A 16,108-nucleotide genomic window follows, 5' to 3' on the forward strand; every position below is an offset into this window, starting at 1 on the left:
TATATATATATATATATATATATATATATACAAGAAGTCCAATTTTAGGTGGAAATATAAACCTTAATTAAACTATATTTGGGAATAAAATTCATTTCATGGTCGATATATTTTACAATATTATGGTGTATGTATATGTTGTTACAATATTTAAAATTTTAAATGAGGAGACAATATATTTAAATAATATGTCATAATATAAATCGTTAAATATATAATAAAAAAGACGTACAAATAAACCGAAAACCTTCAAAATCGTTTTTTGACCATAGATATATACCAAGTCATCTACTGATCATATATATAATGCAGCATGACTATAACATTGATTAATGGGAACACAATCCTTGCTTTCTTTCAAATTTTACTCATAATAATTTATTTTGTTATAAGAAATACGATCAAAGAGGACCTAGTAAAGGAAAGAATATGCTGGCGTCCAGTTCAACTGGGGCCCAAAATATGATACTTAAAGATAATTAAGAATACTTTAGGTGAAATTAACGCAAAGATAAAGGAATAAAGTATTTGCTTAAACGAATAAAATGAGTTGGTTGAGACTTTGTGAGACAACACGAAATTTCGAGATACCTTTCATCAAGCACCGATACTTGGGATTATCAAAAAGCACACCATGTGGGGGCAACATTGCCAATCGGACCAAATAATTTTACTATTTTTCATGATTGAACATGATTTACTCAACAAAGTTTTATATTTCGATCAACAACCTAGCTCTTACCAAGGTTTTATATTGTAACGGCTCTATTTGTTATTGTTTCTTATAATGTATTTTTTGTTTGAAAAAAAAAATGTTATGATCATGATATAAAAGTTGAAGCAATATGGACCTTGGATGACAATGAATGGTTAGGATTTGAAAAAAAATTTGTGGGCAATTTTTTCCCGTTTGCCGGGGATCCCAATCCGTCCCCCTGCACCCTACAAGGAACAAAATCAGTTTTTAAATTGAGAAATGATTGAGGTTATAAAGAAATTACACAACTCCTCCAACTATTTAATTGTCAAATTTATGTATTATAATATAGTTAAATTTACTACTTCCATATTTAGCACGTGCATGTTTCATTAGATAAACAAAGTCAACCGGGTGACTTATGATATCATCAGTATTAAAATTCCTGCACAAGAAGCCATTTAGTGGGGTACAAACTGAACATCTTTGGCGTATAAGTCTATTTGGAGAAGCATTTTTGCTAAACATTACCAAATAACTTCAAATACAAAACATGTGCTAATCACTCAAAACATGTTTAACCAAAAAAGCAAAAAACGCCCTCTGGAAAGTGTTTTCAAACCAAAAATATGTTTCAACAAAAGCGGGAGCCGTTGTTTGATCTTTTCTTGGCCTAATGCCATTCTTTCTCAATTGTATATAGAGCCATGCGCAGCCTACAGTGAAAAATATGCAACAAAATTGAACACATAGAACAGAAGCCAACGACATCCAATCAAGAGGGCAATTACAGGTCAGCCTGACTGTCTGGAACAAAATCAACAGGCTGGCTTTCAGTGTCCTCCTGCTGTGACTGAGAAGCTGTTAGTTTAGCCTTCTTGTATCTGCTGGAACTTCTAAGGACTGTATCTAATGTAAAACTCTTTTCACCTGATGAGCTGTTACAAGGATAACCAAAAGAGATTAAGTTCGAGATACTGACCCTTGAAGATATACATAACATTATCACCAGACAATATTCTATGTAGCCTTGAAAGTGGCAAGAAATTTCAAATGGTACACGAGAAGCTAGCTGAAGTAGTAAATTCCAATAAAAGACATGCATCTCACAGGGAAAAGGTGTGTATATGTGTTGTTATTAAACTTACAATGCTTTTGTGATGCTTCTTCGATCACCCTTCTTTCTTTTTGAGTCATAAGATCCTGGGGAAGTTTTGATTCAAATGGAAAAATTAGCTCCAATATAAGCTCAGACCGCAAACAGAAAGCAGCAGAGATCATGAGGATAATGCCATGTATGTTATGAATGGCAATTAAGGAACATTTCACAATATTAGCGCACATATATAGGAAGTTTTCAAGCAATTGAGAAATTGCTTAAAGTCACATCCAATGCACACTTAGATATAAAAAATCTGGAAAAAAAAAAAAAAAAAAGAGTTTGCGGGACAGGAAATAGCATTGTTGGTCTATCAAGTCTGATTAGCTAAGCTATGGTTACCAACAGTTTGACAAGCTCAACCATTAAGAGCGATATTTGAGAAAAGACAGACTGAAAGTCTGATATTCCTATTCATTTAGCCCAAAGAGATGCAAGAGAACATATGCGATGTATAACACAGTACACTCTCATGAAACTAACAATATTAGGCACTAGACATCCAGACGGGATTTGAATTACCATTTCGTGGGGAGTTCAGATTTGCATTGCTTTCCCCATCAGAGTAGTCAGATGAAAATGAATTATCGGATGGAGTTGCGGTGCTGGCATCAGAATTGACCATTCCATCTTCATCTTCAGAACTCCCACTACTATCATCCTTAAAAATTGCTCCTAATTTAGCTAACAAGTTCTTGTCTTGTTCCGAGTTATTTACAACTTCCCCAATGTCATTAACAAAAGCTTTTCCAACACCCCAGGCAAGACCTGATTGAATCTCATTACCCAATTTATTTTCGTGAACTATATTTTTAGAATTTCCCAAGTTAGACTTTGATACGGCAAATGCTTCACTTTTTCTCTCTGAATTGATACTGGTGTTGGAATCTTTGACTACACTGGGCCTTCTCACATCTTCAGGAATGGAAGTGAACCTATCCGACTTAGTGGATAGTGGAGTTTTCATCCCACTTCTAGAAACTTTTAGAAGCTTCTTTTCAGGGTGAAGCATGTCCTCAGCACATTCATCCTTTGATAGTGATTCTTGCAGTTGGATTGTGCTAGAGTTGCCAGCTTGAGATTTTCCTCCACTCCCTTGCTTCTCATTTGTCATTTTACATGAAGCTTCCACCTCCCTTTGATTATCAGCTGAAGGTGTAGGATCTTTAGGACCACCATCTTGAGCTTTTGTTTGCAAATCCAAAAGGTTCTTTGCAGTAGAATTTTGTTTCTTCTTGGATTTCTTTCTCATTTTCTCATCCATATTCTCTGCGTTTATTTGAGTTTTGCTGATTTTCTGCAAGGATTGCACCTCATCTCCATGGACATCACCAGCTTCCCGACCAGTAGCCAGAAGAGAAGTACTTACTGTGTTTGTTTTTGATACTTCCTTTCCCTCTGTTTGAGAAAATTTGCTTTCTTCTTTCTTAGAAATCTCACTAGAATGATCACTATTTACAGTTTTAAGAGGCTCTGCTGAAAATATTTCATGTTCAGAACTTTTACCATGCTCTATACCTGATTTAATTGGTGTTCCTCCAACTAAATCCTCACTTCTAGAAACTTTTACAAGCTTCTTTTTAGGGCGAAGCATGTGCTCAGCACACTCATCTCCTTGAAGTTTGATGGTGCTATAGCTGCCAACCTGCGATTTTTCTCCACCCCCTTGCTTCTCATTTGTCATTTTAGATGAAGCTTCCACCTCCCTTCGATTATCAGCGGAATCTTTATGACCAACATCCTGATCTTTTCTTAGCAAATCCAGAAGGTTATGTGCAGTAGAATTTTGTTTCTTCTTAGATTTCTTTCTCATTTTCTCATCGATATTCTCTGCATTTGCTTGAGTTTTGCTGATTTGCTCCAAGGATTCCATCTCATCTCCATTGACATCACCAGTTTCCCTAACAGTAGCCAAAAGAGAAGTACTAACTGTTTTTGTTTTTGATATTTCCTTCCCCTTTGCTTGAAAAAATGTGTTTTCTTCTTTCTTAGCTTTGTTATTGGAATGATCACCATTTACGTTTTTATGAGGCTCTGCCAAAGATATGTCATGTTCAGAACTCTTAACAAGCTCTATACCTGATTTAATTGACGTTGCTCCAACTGAATCCTCAGCTCTTCTCTTCTTCCTTTCCTTCTTACCAGATTTCCTATGCTCAACAAGTCCAGTACCATCCAAAAATTTAGAAGTGGCAATTACTTCTTTAGCATTCATGTCTGTTTCAACCTGAACAGGCGGTTTGAACTTTTCTGACAGCACTCCTTTAGGATCTCTATCATGTAATGATTCTTCTTCCTCTTCAACTCTATCGGTCTGATCAGTTTCAAAATTGTCATCATCATTTCCCTTTGTTTGAGAAAACTTGTTTTCTTCTTTCTTAGCTTTGTTACTGGAATGATCACCATTTATGGTTTTATGAGGGTCTGCCGAAGATATGTCACGTTCAGAACTCTTAACAAGCTCTATACCTGATTTAACTGGTGTTCCTCCAACTGAATCCTCAGCTCTTCTCTTCTTCCTTTCCTTCTTACCAGATTTCCTATGCTCAACAAGTCCAGTACCATCCAAAAATTTAGAAGTGGCAATTACTTCTTTAGCATTCATGTCTGTTTCAACCCGAATGGGCGGTTTGAACTTTTCTAACAGCACTCCTTTAGGATCTCTATCATGTAATGATTCTCCTTCGTCTTCAACTCTATCGGTCTGATCAGTTTCAAAATTGTCATCATCATTTCCCTTTGTTTGAGAAAATGTGTTTTCTTCTTTCTTAGCTTTGTTACTGGAATGATCATCATTTATGGTTTTATGAGGCTCTGCCGAAGATATGTCATTTTCAGAACTCTTAACAAGCTCTATACCTGATTTAATTGGTGTTCCTCCAACTGAATCCTCAGCTCTTCTCTTCTTCCTTTCCTTCTTACCAGATTTCCTATGCTCAACAAGTCCAGTACCATCCAAAAATTTAGAAGTGGCAATTACTTCTTTAGCATTCATGTCTGTTTCAACCCGAACGGGCAGTTTGAACTTTTCTGACAGCACTCCTTTAGGATCTCTATCGTGTAATGATTCTCCTTCCTCTTCAACTCTATCAATCTGATTAGTTTCAAAATTGTCATCATCATTAAGGACACCATTCTCAGGCCTGGAAAGCTCAATGTTGATTTCAAGATTACTAAGCTCTTTGACCCCAACAGCTTGCTGGACTTCCAGATCGGCAAAATGACTATCGTTCGAGTTTCTATTTCTTTCTACTCCAACTGCAGCTTCTTCTTTAGATGCATTATTTTTGCTTTTCACGCTGCCCGCCTCAGTTTCACAAATGTCAAGATCTACAGAAGAATTAGCACCATAATCACCAAAAGATCCTATGATTTCTAGAAACCAACATGACTGTCATGTTTCAACAAATGACAAGTAGTGATGGACATGGCAATTATGAGAAATGTAGCTTATAGAACATGGTTATATATGTATATCTTGGTGAATTTACCATAATAAACACACAAATTTACCAATATGAGGGTTTGCATGCTTTATAAATATCAAAACTATCTAGAAAATGATATGAACGTGTATTTTCTTGAAAGAAATTGCAGCATGCTCATAATGATGCACTTTTTTCAGGTTAATAAAGGTGGTTTCTTTTATGATTTGTAAAAGTTTCCGACGTGCCAATTTTTCACAAGATCTATCTGACAAATCAAAGGGATGTTTTCTTCAAACTAAAAATAAAATGAGTAATGAAATAAGGAGGACTCCTCCTAGAGTCATCTCAAATGTGATGTGTCATTTAAAATCACCATTGAATTTGAAATGATTATATTCAATGGTGATTTTAAATGACACATCACATTTGGGAGGATTCTAGGAAGACTCTAGTCCTTCTTATATCATTACTCAAATATAATTAAAAGAAAGCAAGACTACATTAAATCGTATATCAATATAACTGACGAGAATCACCTAGTGAAGAGGACACTTTGTCATTTTCTCTCACTTCACGGAAGGAATCACACTGCTTTTGCTTCTGGTAGATTCCACAAAGTTCGTGAGTCATTACACCCTGAACACCCTTTCCAGGAACAGATGCTGCATGTGGTTCTTTACTTGAATCCTTCCAGTTAATTCCCCCAGTGACCCTGGAACTTTCTTCCTCAACATCTTTCTCAAAAGAAGGAACAGAGGTGACTGCTCGATTAAGAGGATTTGAAGATTTCTTTTTCCTTTTCTTTTTCCCATTGCTTGAGTCAGTCGCCGGCAATACATTCTTGAGTGTTTCAGAAGCTAAGCTGTCTAGGGTGGCGTTTGTCTTCTGTTTGTGCACTAATGAAGAGGTTAATTTATCATTTCCCCCCACTTCATGGACTGGATCGCTCTGCTTTTCCTCCACAGATAGTCCACAAAGTTCAGAAGTTGTCCCACCCTGGACATCTTGTCTAGGAACAGATGCTGCAGTACGTTCACCACTTGAATCCTTGTGATTAATTCCAACAGTGACCCTAGAATTCTCTTCTCCAACATGTTTCCCAGAAGCAGGAACTGCAGAAGCTAATTGAATAAGAGGATTTGAAGATTTCTTTCGCCTTTTCTTACTCTTCCCACTGCTTGAAATGGTTTCCAATAAATGGGAATCCTCCACTGGTTCAGTAGAAATGCTGTCTAAGATGGCATTTGTCTTCTGTTTGTCCCCTGCAGAGTGCTGAGATGCACTCTCTGCCTTGGAGATTGCTTTATTAGAATTACAAGTCACAGGTCTCATTTCTTTTAAAGAATCCCAATATCCATTTTTCTTTTCAATATTACGCTTTCTCTTTGCATAAGATCTGGATTTTGAAGTTTCTTCCAATGAATTATTGCATTGCACATCAACGTCATTCTTAAATTTGTCAAGTGCGCAATTATCAAGTTTTTCTGTAACTTCAGTCTCCTTGCTCAGATTATTAGTCCTCTTTATTTCAGAAACTGACCTCTTACTAGTATTAGAAGATGAGCTCCTGCAAGGTTCATCAGCAATATCTTTGTTCCCCATCCTCATATCGAATGGAACTTCTCTACCTGCATTAATTAAAGAGTTTTCTGGGACTATAATATCCTGTTGTGATGCATCTTTGCCAGATCCATGAATTGGACCATCTTTTACTTCTAAAACTTCTTTACCAGAATCACTTGAACCATACTTGTCAGAAATAGGAACCTTCTCTTTCGCATTCTGGTTGCTCCCAACCGGTGGCAGAGATAAATCATCAAAATTGGATGCTCTTTTGAAAGGACCTTCATGAGGAAGATTAACCCTATCAAATGAAGTACTATTCTTGATGCCAAAACAGGCTAACATGTTGTTAGAAGCAGGAATACAGGAATTTTGATTTTCGCCCTGCTCCACTGAACAAGAAGCATCAACACAGAGAAACCAACTATTTTTTACCCCATCAAAAGCACTTTTTACAAACATGGTATCTGATAAGTGATAAAAGTTTCCTTTGCGCTTTACCTGCCAATATTAATAACACTTTGTCAACGTAAATAATATATGTATATTCAACAAACATGATGTTCAACACTCTTATTCTGCATGTTAAAGCGGCATACCTTTAAGGCATGGATTTGTATCTTCCCAATGCTAGGAAAACACAGTGGATGTTCATAAAGAATTTTCTCTGCATGTAATAAAACATGGATAGGTGTCATTAGAAATAGAAATTCACAAACCATAATGCTCACTTAATTAGTAGACTCATTTTAAGCACTGCTGGCAAGTAATTGGAACTTTTGATCAATCGTTGGGAGTTGCATAAACCAAAAGAATGAAGAACTATAAGGTGCACACAAACACATCCCCAAACGGCTTAAATGACAATATACATCTCTGCCTCACTGGCAATCAGCTTCCAAAGGCCTTGACTTTCTTCTAGTTCATCCATTTGGGTAGTTCCAGCTTTTTGACAATGTATCCAGAAGACAAATAATGGCAATATCATTCAATTTAACTTTTTTGGTCTCAAATGAAGATTAATTTTACTCCCAATGAAGTTAGTTCAAAAGAAATTAAATTACCTCACAAACTACATTATAACCAATCTTTCAATTAGACAGTTGAGACTAATTACTAGGGGCGATCAAGCATAGAAGATTGCAATTTCAGCTTCCAAATAAGAACCCTAGATTGCGAACAGAGCACTACCTCTCAGAAAACGATTGAATAAACAAACAAAAATTAAAAAGAAAAAGGAAAAGCTGAAGGTGATGAAGAATTAGGTTACTTTTGAGATCGGAAACAGTGTCGGAATCCGAGACGAGTAAGGCCAAGTGGGTGTCAAGGCTGGTGTCTACGAACATGACGTTGTTCTGAGACGCTTTGTTGATACCATCGGAACCGGATCTTGATTCCAGTTTCTCCATTGATTGGCTCATCTGAGCTGATGAGAGGCCTTCCTCAAGTTGAATGAAGCAGAGAGAGAGACTCTTTTGATTGTTTTCGAACAAAGCTTTGTTTGTATGGCGGCAGGCAATGTGGTCAGAACTCAGAAGCTAGAACAGAACCGCAACAAAGGTTTTTCAAGAGACTCACAGGGACAGGACACCGCTTTTTGAATCAAGGATAAGGAAGCCCGTTAGTTGTTTGATCGTATAATGTTTCTGCTTGATTATCAACGAGCCCTAGGCCCAAGAGCCCAAGAGCCCAGGTGAGAACTCCACGAGCTGGACCAATGTTAATCAATTTAAATAGACGGCGTTAAAAGATTTTTTTTGAGAAAAAAAAAAAAAAATTTCCTCCTCTACGTTTAATTTAAAATGATTAATTAATATAATCATTTATATAATTCAATTCAAATTTCATCTAATATATAATTTATACAACACCTTCACAAATCCATCCAATCTAATCCAAGGTATCATATTCATAGGTTAAATTTAAATTTAGGTGATAAGATTTTTTTTTGGTTTTTCATGCAAAAGATTTTATACTGAATCCCAACTAGAATTGGATAGCAAGTTTACGTAGCTTTCATTATGTAGTTTTAGGAGTAGACCGGAGCTTTTCATAGTCAAGATTTTATTTTCCTGCATCTAATGGTATATATATATATTTTATTTTTGACATGTCTACACAACTACACAAGGAAAGGGGGAGGGGAGATTCAAACTAGTGATTTTTGCTTCATGAGACATGATACACAGCAGACTGAGCTACCCATTGGAGACGTTATTTAAAATATTTAAATGACGGGATAACGTATTCACCATGTGTTAATATGTACACCATTAGATACAGCATAACAAAACCGTTAACAAAGTGAAATGGAGAGAATGCTATTCCGGGTCCCATTCGCCTTCAACTTCAATAGACAAAAAGGAACCGTGTTAAATTTGACTGTCCAACATACAGGCTTACAGAGGGAGCTGGATGCATGTTTAATTACGTTCACGCAAATTGGATTCCCTTGCATAAAAATTGAACGGTAACATCATGAAAAATAAAGGCCTCAAAAGTGATGGCCAGCAAAGCCATTGGTATAAGCAAAACTCTGCCAACAGCAAACATATTCTAATTCGCCAAAAGTCGAAGGCCAAATTAGTGTGAACGGATTGGCGTGAAGAAATAGAAGAGAGAAAGAAGAAGACAAAAAAAAAATAGTCCATCATAAAACCATGCAAACTCATAATATTAATGAAACTGAAAGGTGAATTCCAAGCATACAACCAGTATTCTCAAGTTTAATCTACCAATCTGCTTATTCTAAGCAGCCAAGCCTGCCTAAGAAAAATAGACCAAGATATCGCCTATTCCTTCTTCCTGGAGTCCTTGAGCTGCCCTCTCTTTCGAATCCCAAGGCAAAATCCCAGGCGCCATTGGTCAACGACAGACTCCGGCAATGAGGCGGCCAAAGCCCAGAGGAGCGTATGGGGCCAGTAAGGTGTGCAACGGGGCTCGTACCCTATCCGACGCAGACCTGCCCGGGCATATTCGTCTGCTGATGGAACAAATAGTGAAGACCTCTTAATTGATGCCATCTTTGTTGCCACGTACAGAGGAACCTGCGTCCAGAGAGTTTATCAAAGAAAATGAAACAAAGCTTATTTCTTGAACAAATTAGCTCCCCAAAATTTGGATGATAAGAATATTCACAACATGTATTTTTTTCTTTCCCGTCTCAAAGTTAGATGCTATTGAGATTGTCTTTCCTTCTCATTTAGAAGACAAAGCATAAAAATTTAGATGCACAAGGCAGGACAAGTCATGAACTAGATAGTAGGGAAGAAAGTGATGATGCATATTGGTATTTCGCTCCACTCATTTTATAAGACCACATCGTTACTTACGCATTTCTCATTGCCTAACTTGACATCCTTTAGGGTCTTAGATCCATTTTTTCCCACTCTATTATTACTTAAAGGAGATGTCATTTGTTTTAGCAGCATATAACCATCTCATGATATTTCCCCATTTTGTTACTTGTATGAAGCTACCTCAAACCCTCCCAAATGCACTCAAAACTTTTACCGCACTATCCAGTCATGCAACCTACCCAACATCCCATCTCATGTGATGCCAATCAGGTGGATCATTTTGAACATATAAAGGAACATAACCAAGCAACCTTTTAGAGGAAGTAAAAAACGAGTGAATACTAACAAGTGGAAAATTAAAAGTACACATGAAGAAAACTAAATGGTGCCAACAAAGAATAAAAAAATACCAAGCCCAACTTCTTGTGGTGGGCATTTGGGATGGAGGGGAGATGTGGAATGCCAAAAATCAAACACGTAGAAGAATTAATATAAAATCTATGACCTCCATAAGATAGGAAGGTGTAAATAATAATTATGATCGGGGGCCAGTGTTTAACCTTACACTTATCAATATCATGATTGAATAATATGTGAAGCTCCCAAACGCCCTAAAAGTATCTTTTTTAAAATAATTTAAGAAGTTTGCATGAAGGCTACCATCTGTTCTTTAGCCATCATTGCCTTCAAAACAATAGAAATAAAGAAAAAAAAGAAAAAATTGAGAAGGCTCCATAAAGGAACTATTTTTTCTTTTGTTTTCCCTACAGTCCATGGCTAAAGTAACAATCTACTAATCCCTCACCTCTTGTTTAGAATCATATACTAGTACAAAATGGAAATGAATGACAGGTAAACTCTACCTAATGAGCCTAATAAACAAAACAAAGCATAGCAATTTTGTCTACTATATAAAATATTAATCTGAAAAAGAGAAAATAAGGAAAGATGACGTTTCCTAACATTCTAATAAGCAAATCAGGTTGTGAATAAATTGAGTTTTCTCATTGCACCGAGATACGCGTGTTGGACAACAATGGGCCATGCTTATATACTCACCAATCACGGCCACTTCCTTCTAGCAACGGCACAAGTCTGCTGTATTATACCACTGGATTTCTTGGGTGGCTGAACAATGACAATCTCTTTCGAAGGTCAAACAGAGAAATATTTAATGGCTTGGTGAAAGTTGAACAGGCTGTTAATTTGGCTACACAGGCCCCTAAAAGTTGTCTTCTTTAACAATATTCTCAACAATGAGCAGACACACCAATCGAAAGGTGAAAATGAAAATCCACCATCCATGTTACTGAACATTGAAGTTCTTACTTGGCAACTAAAAAACAACACAACCATCACAAGGAGAAGGCCTAAAATATAAAGTAGATTTCGTTTAATATAATTTGAACAAATCTAAATATTGGATCTCCATCCTTTAATGTCCTGTTCATGATCATTACTGTACGACGAAGAACATCGAACTATACTGTTTTACATTAAAACTGGATGCAATGATACTATGATATTAAACACTATATCAATACAAAGAATTCTCCCTAAAATAAAGCAATACCATCTGAGAGGGCTCAGTACCTGACACTGGACGTCGATCCCACTTTTCTTGTATTCAACATAGAGACACCTCGAGAATTGATCAACATACCTGATTGCAATTTGCAAACATAAGTAAGCTCCTTTCACCTCATATACTATAGGATTAATTAGATTCAAATACATAAATTGGACAAAGAGAGAACTTGCTGGTAGTCTTGAAACATAAACAGAGATAACAAAATTCAAGAAGAAAAAAAAAGAAAGAAAGCAAATTCAAATGCTTACGCTTTCGTGGCAGCATAAACAGCATAGAGAGGATCCGAGGGGATCACAATAGCAGCCCCAGAGCCAATATTTACGATTGCACCCCTCTTCCTCTTGAGCATCCCAGGCAGAACAGCGTGAGTAACCTTTGAAGTAGCTTCAACATTGATCTTAATCAAATTCTTCAGCAGCTCCTCATCCACTTCGTGGTAAAACCTGGCATACGGGTACGACATCCCAACGTTGTTGATCAGAAGCCCAACATCCAACCCTTCAATGGCTTCGCTAATCCTCCGAACACCCTCGGAAAGATCACCAGCAAAGTCCACAACAACGGTCTTGATCTGGGTCTTACCGTACTTGGCTTGAATCGAATCCGAAACATCTTTGAGCTTGTCCGGATTCCGACCCACCAAGATCAGATTAATCCCTTTACGAGCCAATTGAAAAGCGAAACCCTTGCCAATACCGTCAGTGGGTCCGGTAACGAGGGCCCAGGACCCGTACTTCTTGAGGTTCTTAGCGGGTCTGAGAAAATTGACGTAGACCCAGTTGAAGAAGGCGAGAGCAAATTTAAGAGCCGAGAGAGAACCCAAAGTGAAAAGAACGAGAACCCAGAACGGCTGACCTTTGAGCTTATCCATGAAACAGAGTTCCATGTTGGAAGAGAGTGTGCTTTTGATTTGGATCTGAGAGGGAATAGTGGAATGAAATGGGCTTTATAGGAGAGATTAATCACCGTGAATCACAAGAGATTCAGTGGATTCGTGGCTGCTACAGTTGTTTGCAGATTTGACAAAAAGCGAGGGACGGAGTTACCGAAAACATTCAATTCTTGTCAGTGACGATGGAGGATAGGCTAGGACAGTTAAGAGAGCAATAGGTATTCAATTTATGAAAGCGGGAGAGAGAGAGACGACAGAGTTGGGTGAAGTAGATGAGCGGAAAACAACCACAATTATGAATTAACTACGAACGTGGGGTGCTCTGTTTTCCATACTCCCCGACCTTAACTATTTGTTCGTGTAGCCCAATCGATTGGATACTATACTACGCCTCATAAAATACATGGCAAGAAAAAAAAAACCTTAACCATTTGATGAGTTTTAGCGAACCCCGGCTTTTCCTTTCCCTTATTTTTATACATGTAATTGAACAAAGCAAAGATAAAATATAAAAATAAATAAATTGTGTAATCTCGTTTTCATTTCTATTTGTGGAGAGAATATGAGTTTCCATTTCACCATAATAGAATAATAGATGGATGAAGCCAGGCTAAAGGAGGTTGATGGTTGAGTTTTTAGTTTTTTGTGGAGAAAAAATAGTAACTCGTGAAGAGATTGGGAAATTGAGTCCACTTTTGGTTGATTGTTATATATCAATATCCCAGTACACGTTTTGGCCAAATTTGTTGCTTTAAAATGCAAATATATATATATATATATATATTTCAACTAAAAAGCAAAAAAAATACCCTGTAAAAAATGTTGCTAAGCCAACTTGAAATGAATTAGAGTATGCATTTAACTTAAATCCGGATGGGCCTTAAAAACCCAACTTTTGCGGCCCCCAATCACCAACTGTCACATAAGCAAAATGCACAAAACTTTTTAAGCCTAAAACACTAGATTTTTCTTTATTTTTTTTTTTCTTCCTTCCATTTCTTCTTCTCTCCCATTTCTTCCTTCCATTTATTTTTCTTCCTCCCATTTCTTCTTCTTCCTTCTTTTTGTCATTTAACAGAGAAAGAGTAAACCTTCCATTTAACAGTCATCTTCTCCAACGTTATGGTGATAAAATTCTTTAAGGGTTAACCTTCCACCTCTAGGTTTTAGATTTGAATCAAAAATCGAGTTTTGTGGCATTACAAACGAGTTTTAAGGCATTAAAAATAAGTTTTGAGATATTATAAACGATTTTTGAATCATTATAAATGGATTTTGGGCATTAAAAATGAGTTTTTTAGGCTGGGTTTTGTGGGTTTTTCGACGGGTCAGGTGGGTTCTCGTGGGTTTGGCCATGGGTCTCGCCAAACCCATGGCGTGCGTCAGGCAGCTTGGATTTTTTTTTTTTTTTTTTTTTCATTTTGATCCGGTGCTTTTGTTCTCGGTTTTATTTTTTGCATTTTTCTTGAATGAATGAGGTGTCACAAGGTGATTAGATGCTGCAAAACATTATTTTTAAAGTCTGACCGCATAGTAGGGGCTCTCTTAGAGTATATATACATTTTCTGGTAAAATCAGAAGTAGCTGATTTGCACAAATTTATAAATGATTTGTCATTGTAACCATGTGGGTCGGTTACATTTAGTTTTTTATGAAAAAACTATCTATAATAATTCTAAAATCGTATGTACAAGTTTTGTTCGTACGAGTACGACTTAGGGCAAGGAAACTCCAAAATTGTGTTACCATTTCCTCGGAAATGTCATCATCCTACTATTCTAAACTGCCCCCTCACTTAATTAGGTTAACAGCTACCAACTCAAAATTAAAAAAAAAAAAAAATTAATTAAAATCAGGCCAACAACTTTTGAGAACAGATCTTAAGGGCAACAGTAGACCATTTTAATGTTTGAAAATGTAATTTGGGACCAATGCTGGAGTAGATTAATATGATTAGCGTTCCCATTAATTACTCAATAGCTCGTAATTAAAGCTTTGGCTGCTATCTTAAATACGTGAGGGCTACAAGTGGTTGAGGCAAGAGGCAAGAAGCAAGAGGCCAGGCTGCCAGCTTCTAGGAAAAAAAATCATTTTCGGTCCATTTTGGACCGGAGGATATCTAGTTAATGACTAGGATTTTTTAAATTTCTTTAAAGAAATTTTTGAACCACAAATATACCATGTGTCTTTCTAATAAAAAAAATAAAAAAAATATTACTTAAAAATTTTAAAATAATTAAAAAATAATAATCATCTCTATTCTTGCCATAGGGGGTGGCAGGCCACCCCATTTTTACCCATGGGGTGGCTCTTGGGGTGGTTTGGCCAGCCCCAAAGGGCCAAATGAAAAAAAATAAATAAAAATTGGGTTTGCCTTTTGGGGTGGCCGAACCAACCCCAAGGGCCATGAGGGTGGCTTCGGCCACCACCAAAGGTCAACGCTATACCTTTTTTTTTTTTTTTTTTTTGGTCATTAGGGGTGGCAGGCCACCCCTTAGGGCAAAAATGGGGTGGTCCGGCCACCCCTATAGCAAGAATGGGGATGATTATTTTTTTTATTATTTTGTTTTTTAATTATTTTAAAATTTTAAGTAATTTTATATTATTTTTTTTATTAGAAAGACACATGGTACATTTGTGGTCCTAGGATTTCTTTAAAGAAATCCTAACCATTAACTGGAGAGGATTCTTTTATGCTTTGAGGAAGGGATTCTCATCATTTTAATGAGAAAGAGATGCAATTCTTTGCTCCATACTCCATACATTTCTAAATCGAAGCAATTAGACATGATTGTTAATTTTTGGATGGTTTGATTATGATGGTAGGATGCTTCCAAGGTAGATCTAATGGTTAGATTTACTTGACCGTCATCAATTAAGTTTGGTCTAATGATTAAGTAATACTTATAAGTTCCAAGGAGTAGCTTAATTGGCTAGGGATCGATTACGCCTTATGAAGCGAAGGTCGTTAGTTCGAATTCATTGTCCCCCTCTCCTTGTGAGGACACGTCAAAAAAAAAAAAAAAAGTAATCGTTACTAAAATTTATGATTTAACGATTATAATTAAATAACTGTTAATTATAAATTTAATATAACATTAATCAAGATCAAGTGTTTGTTAATATCGAATTGTCAGATTTTAATATTGTTGAAATTAACAGTTATTTTCTGTTAATTTTGAAATTACACATGTAACTATATAGAGTCCCTCGCAGCTCGATTTGTTTTAAATTTCTTTTCTTTTATATCTCTTAAAATCATTATGTAGTTTTAAAATTGGTGTTTATCTCCTTAATTGCTAGAATAGAAACCTTTAGCATTCTTGTTTGGTTTTGTGCAAAACGTAATAAAATTACAGAGGTTTTTCTAAGGCAATATTGTATACCGGAGAAGTATTTGCAATATATAACCCAATGTACACCACCGGGTTAGAATTGGTGGGGGCAAACAAATTTTTTTATTTTAATAAAAAAAATAG

At 36.4% G+C, this 16,108-nt stretch overlaps 2 protein-coding genes across 2 annotated transcripts; both read right to left on the reverse strand.

The window, feature by feature from the left end:
- Positions 1–1,199: 1,199 nt before the first annotated feature.
- On the reverse strand, positions 1,200–8,428 carry LOC132177540 (uncharacterized). Its single transcript, XM_059589908.2, has 6 exons — positions 8,118–8,428; positions 7,447–7,514; positions 5,821–7,348; positions 2,379–5,186; positions 1,846–1,900; positions 1,200–1,635 (listed from the first exon to the last, which is right to left on the reverse strand). The coding sequence occupies exons 1-6, from the start codon at positions 8,266–8,268 to the stop codon at positions 1,485–1,487; spliced, it is 4,761 nt and encodes a 1,586-aa protein (XP_059445891.2). The 5' UTR covers positions 8,269–8,428; the 3' UTR covers positions 1,200–1,484.
- Positions 8,429–9,490: 1,062 nt separating this feature from the next.
- LOC132178757 (very-long-chain 3-oxoacyl-CoA reductase 1) lies at positions 9,491–12,975 on the reverse strand. The gene is made up of 3 exons (XM_059591289.2): positions 11,986–12,975; positions 11,740–11,809; positions 9,491–9,894 (listed from the first exon to the last, which is right to left on the reverse strand). The coding sequence occupies exons 1-3, from the start codon at positions 12,621–12,623 to the stop codon at positions 9,640–9,642; spliced, it is 963 nt and encodes a 320-aa protein (XP_059447272.1). The 5' UTR covers positions 12,624–12,975; the 3' UTR covers positions 9,491–9,639.
- Positions 12,976–16,108: the final 3,133 nt, after the last annotated feature.

The sequence above is a fragment of the Corylus avellana genome, chromosome 4 (genome assembly GCF_965113065.1).
Source record: "Corylus avellana chromosome 4, dhCorAvel1.hap1.2, whole genome shotgun sequence".
Taxonomy (NCBI): domain Eukaryota; kingdom Viridiplantae; phylum Streptophyta; class Magnoliopsida; order Fagales; family Betulaceae; genus Corylus; species Corylus avellana.

Coding starts and splice junctions, on each gene's coding strand:
- LOC132177540 (XM_059589908.2), bottom strand. CDS start 8,268: ATGAGCCAATCAATGGAGAAACTGGAATCAAGATCCGGTTCCGATGGT. Junction 7,349..7,446: donor TACAAATCCATGCCTTAAAG/GTATGCCGCTTT, acceptor TAATATTGGCAG/GTAAAGCGCAAAGGAAACTT. Junction 1,901..2,378: donor TCTGAACTCCCCACGAAATG/GTAATTCAAATC, acceptor AAACTTCCCCAG/GATCTTATGACTCAAAAAGA.
- LOC132178757 (XM_059591289.2), bottom strand. CDS start 12,623: ATGGAACTCTGTTTCATGGATAAGCTCAAAGGTCAGCCGTTCTGGGTT. Junction 11,810..11,985: donor GTTTATGCTGCCACGAAAGC/GTAAGCATTTGA, acceptor AATTGCAATCAG/GTATGTTGATCAATTCTCGA. Junction 9,895..11,739: donor GGATCGACGTCCAGTGTCAG/GTACTGAGCCCT, acceptor CTCTGGACGCAG/GTTCCTCTGTACGTGGCAAC.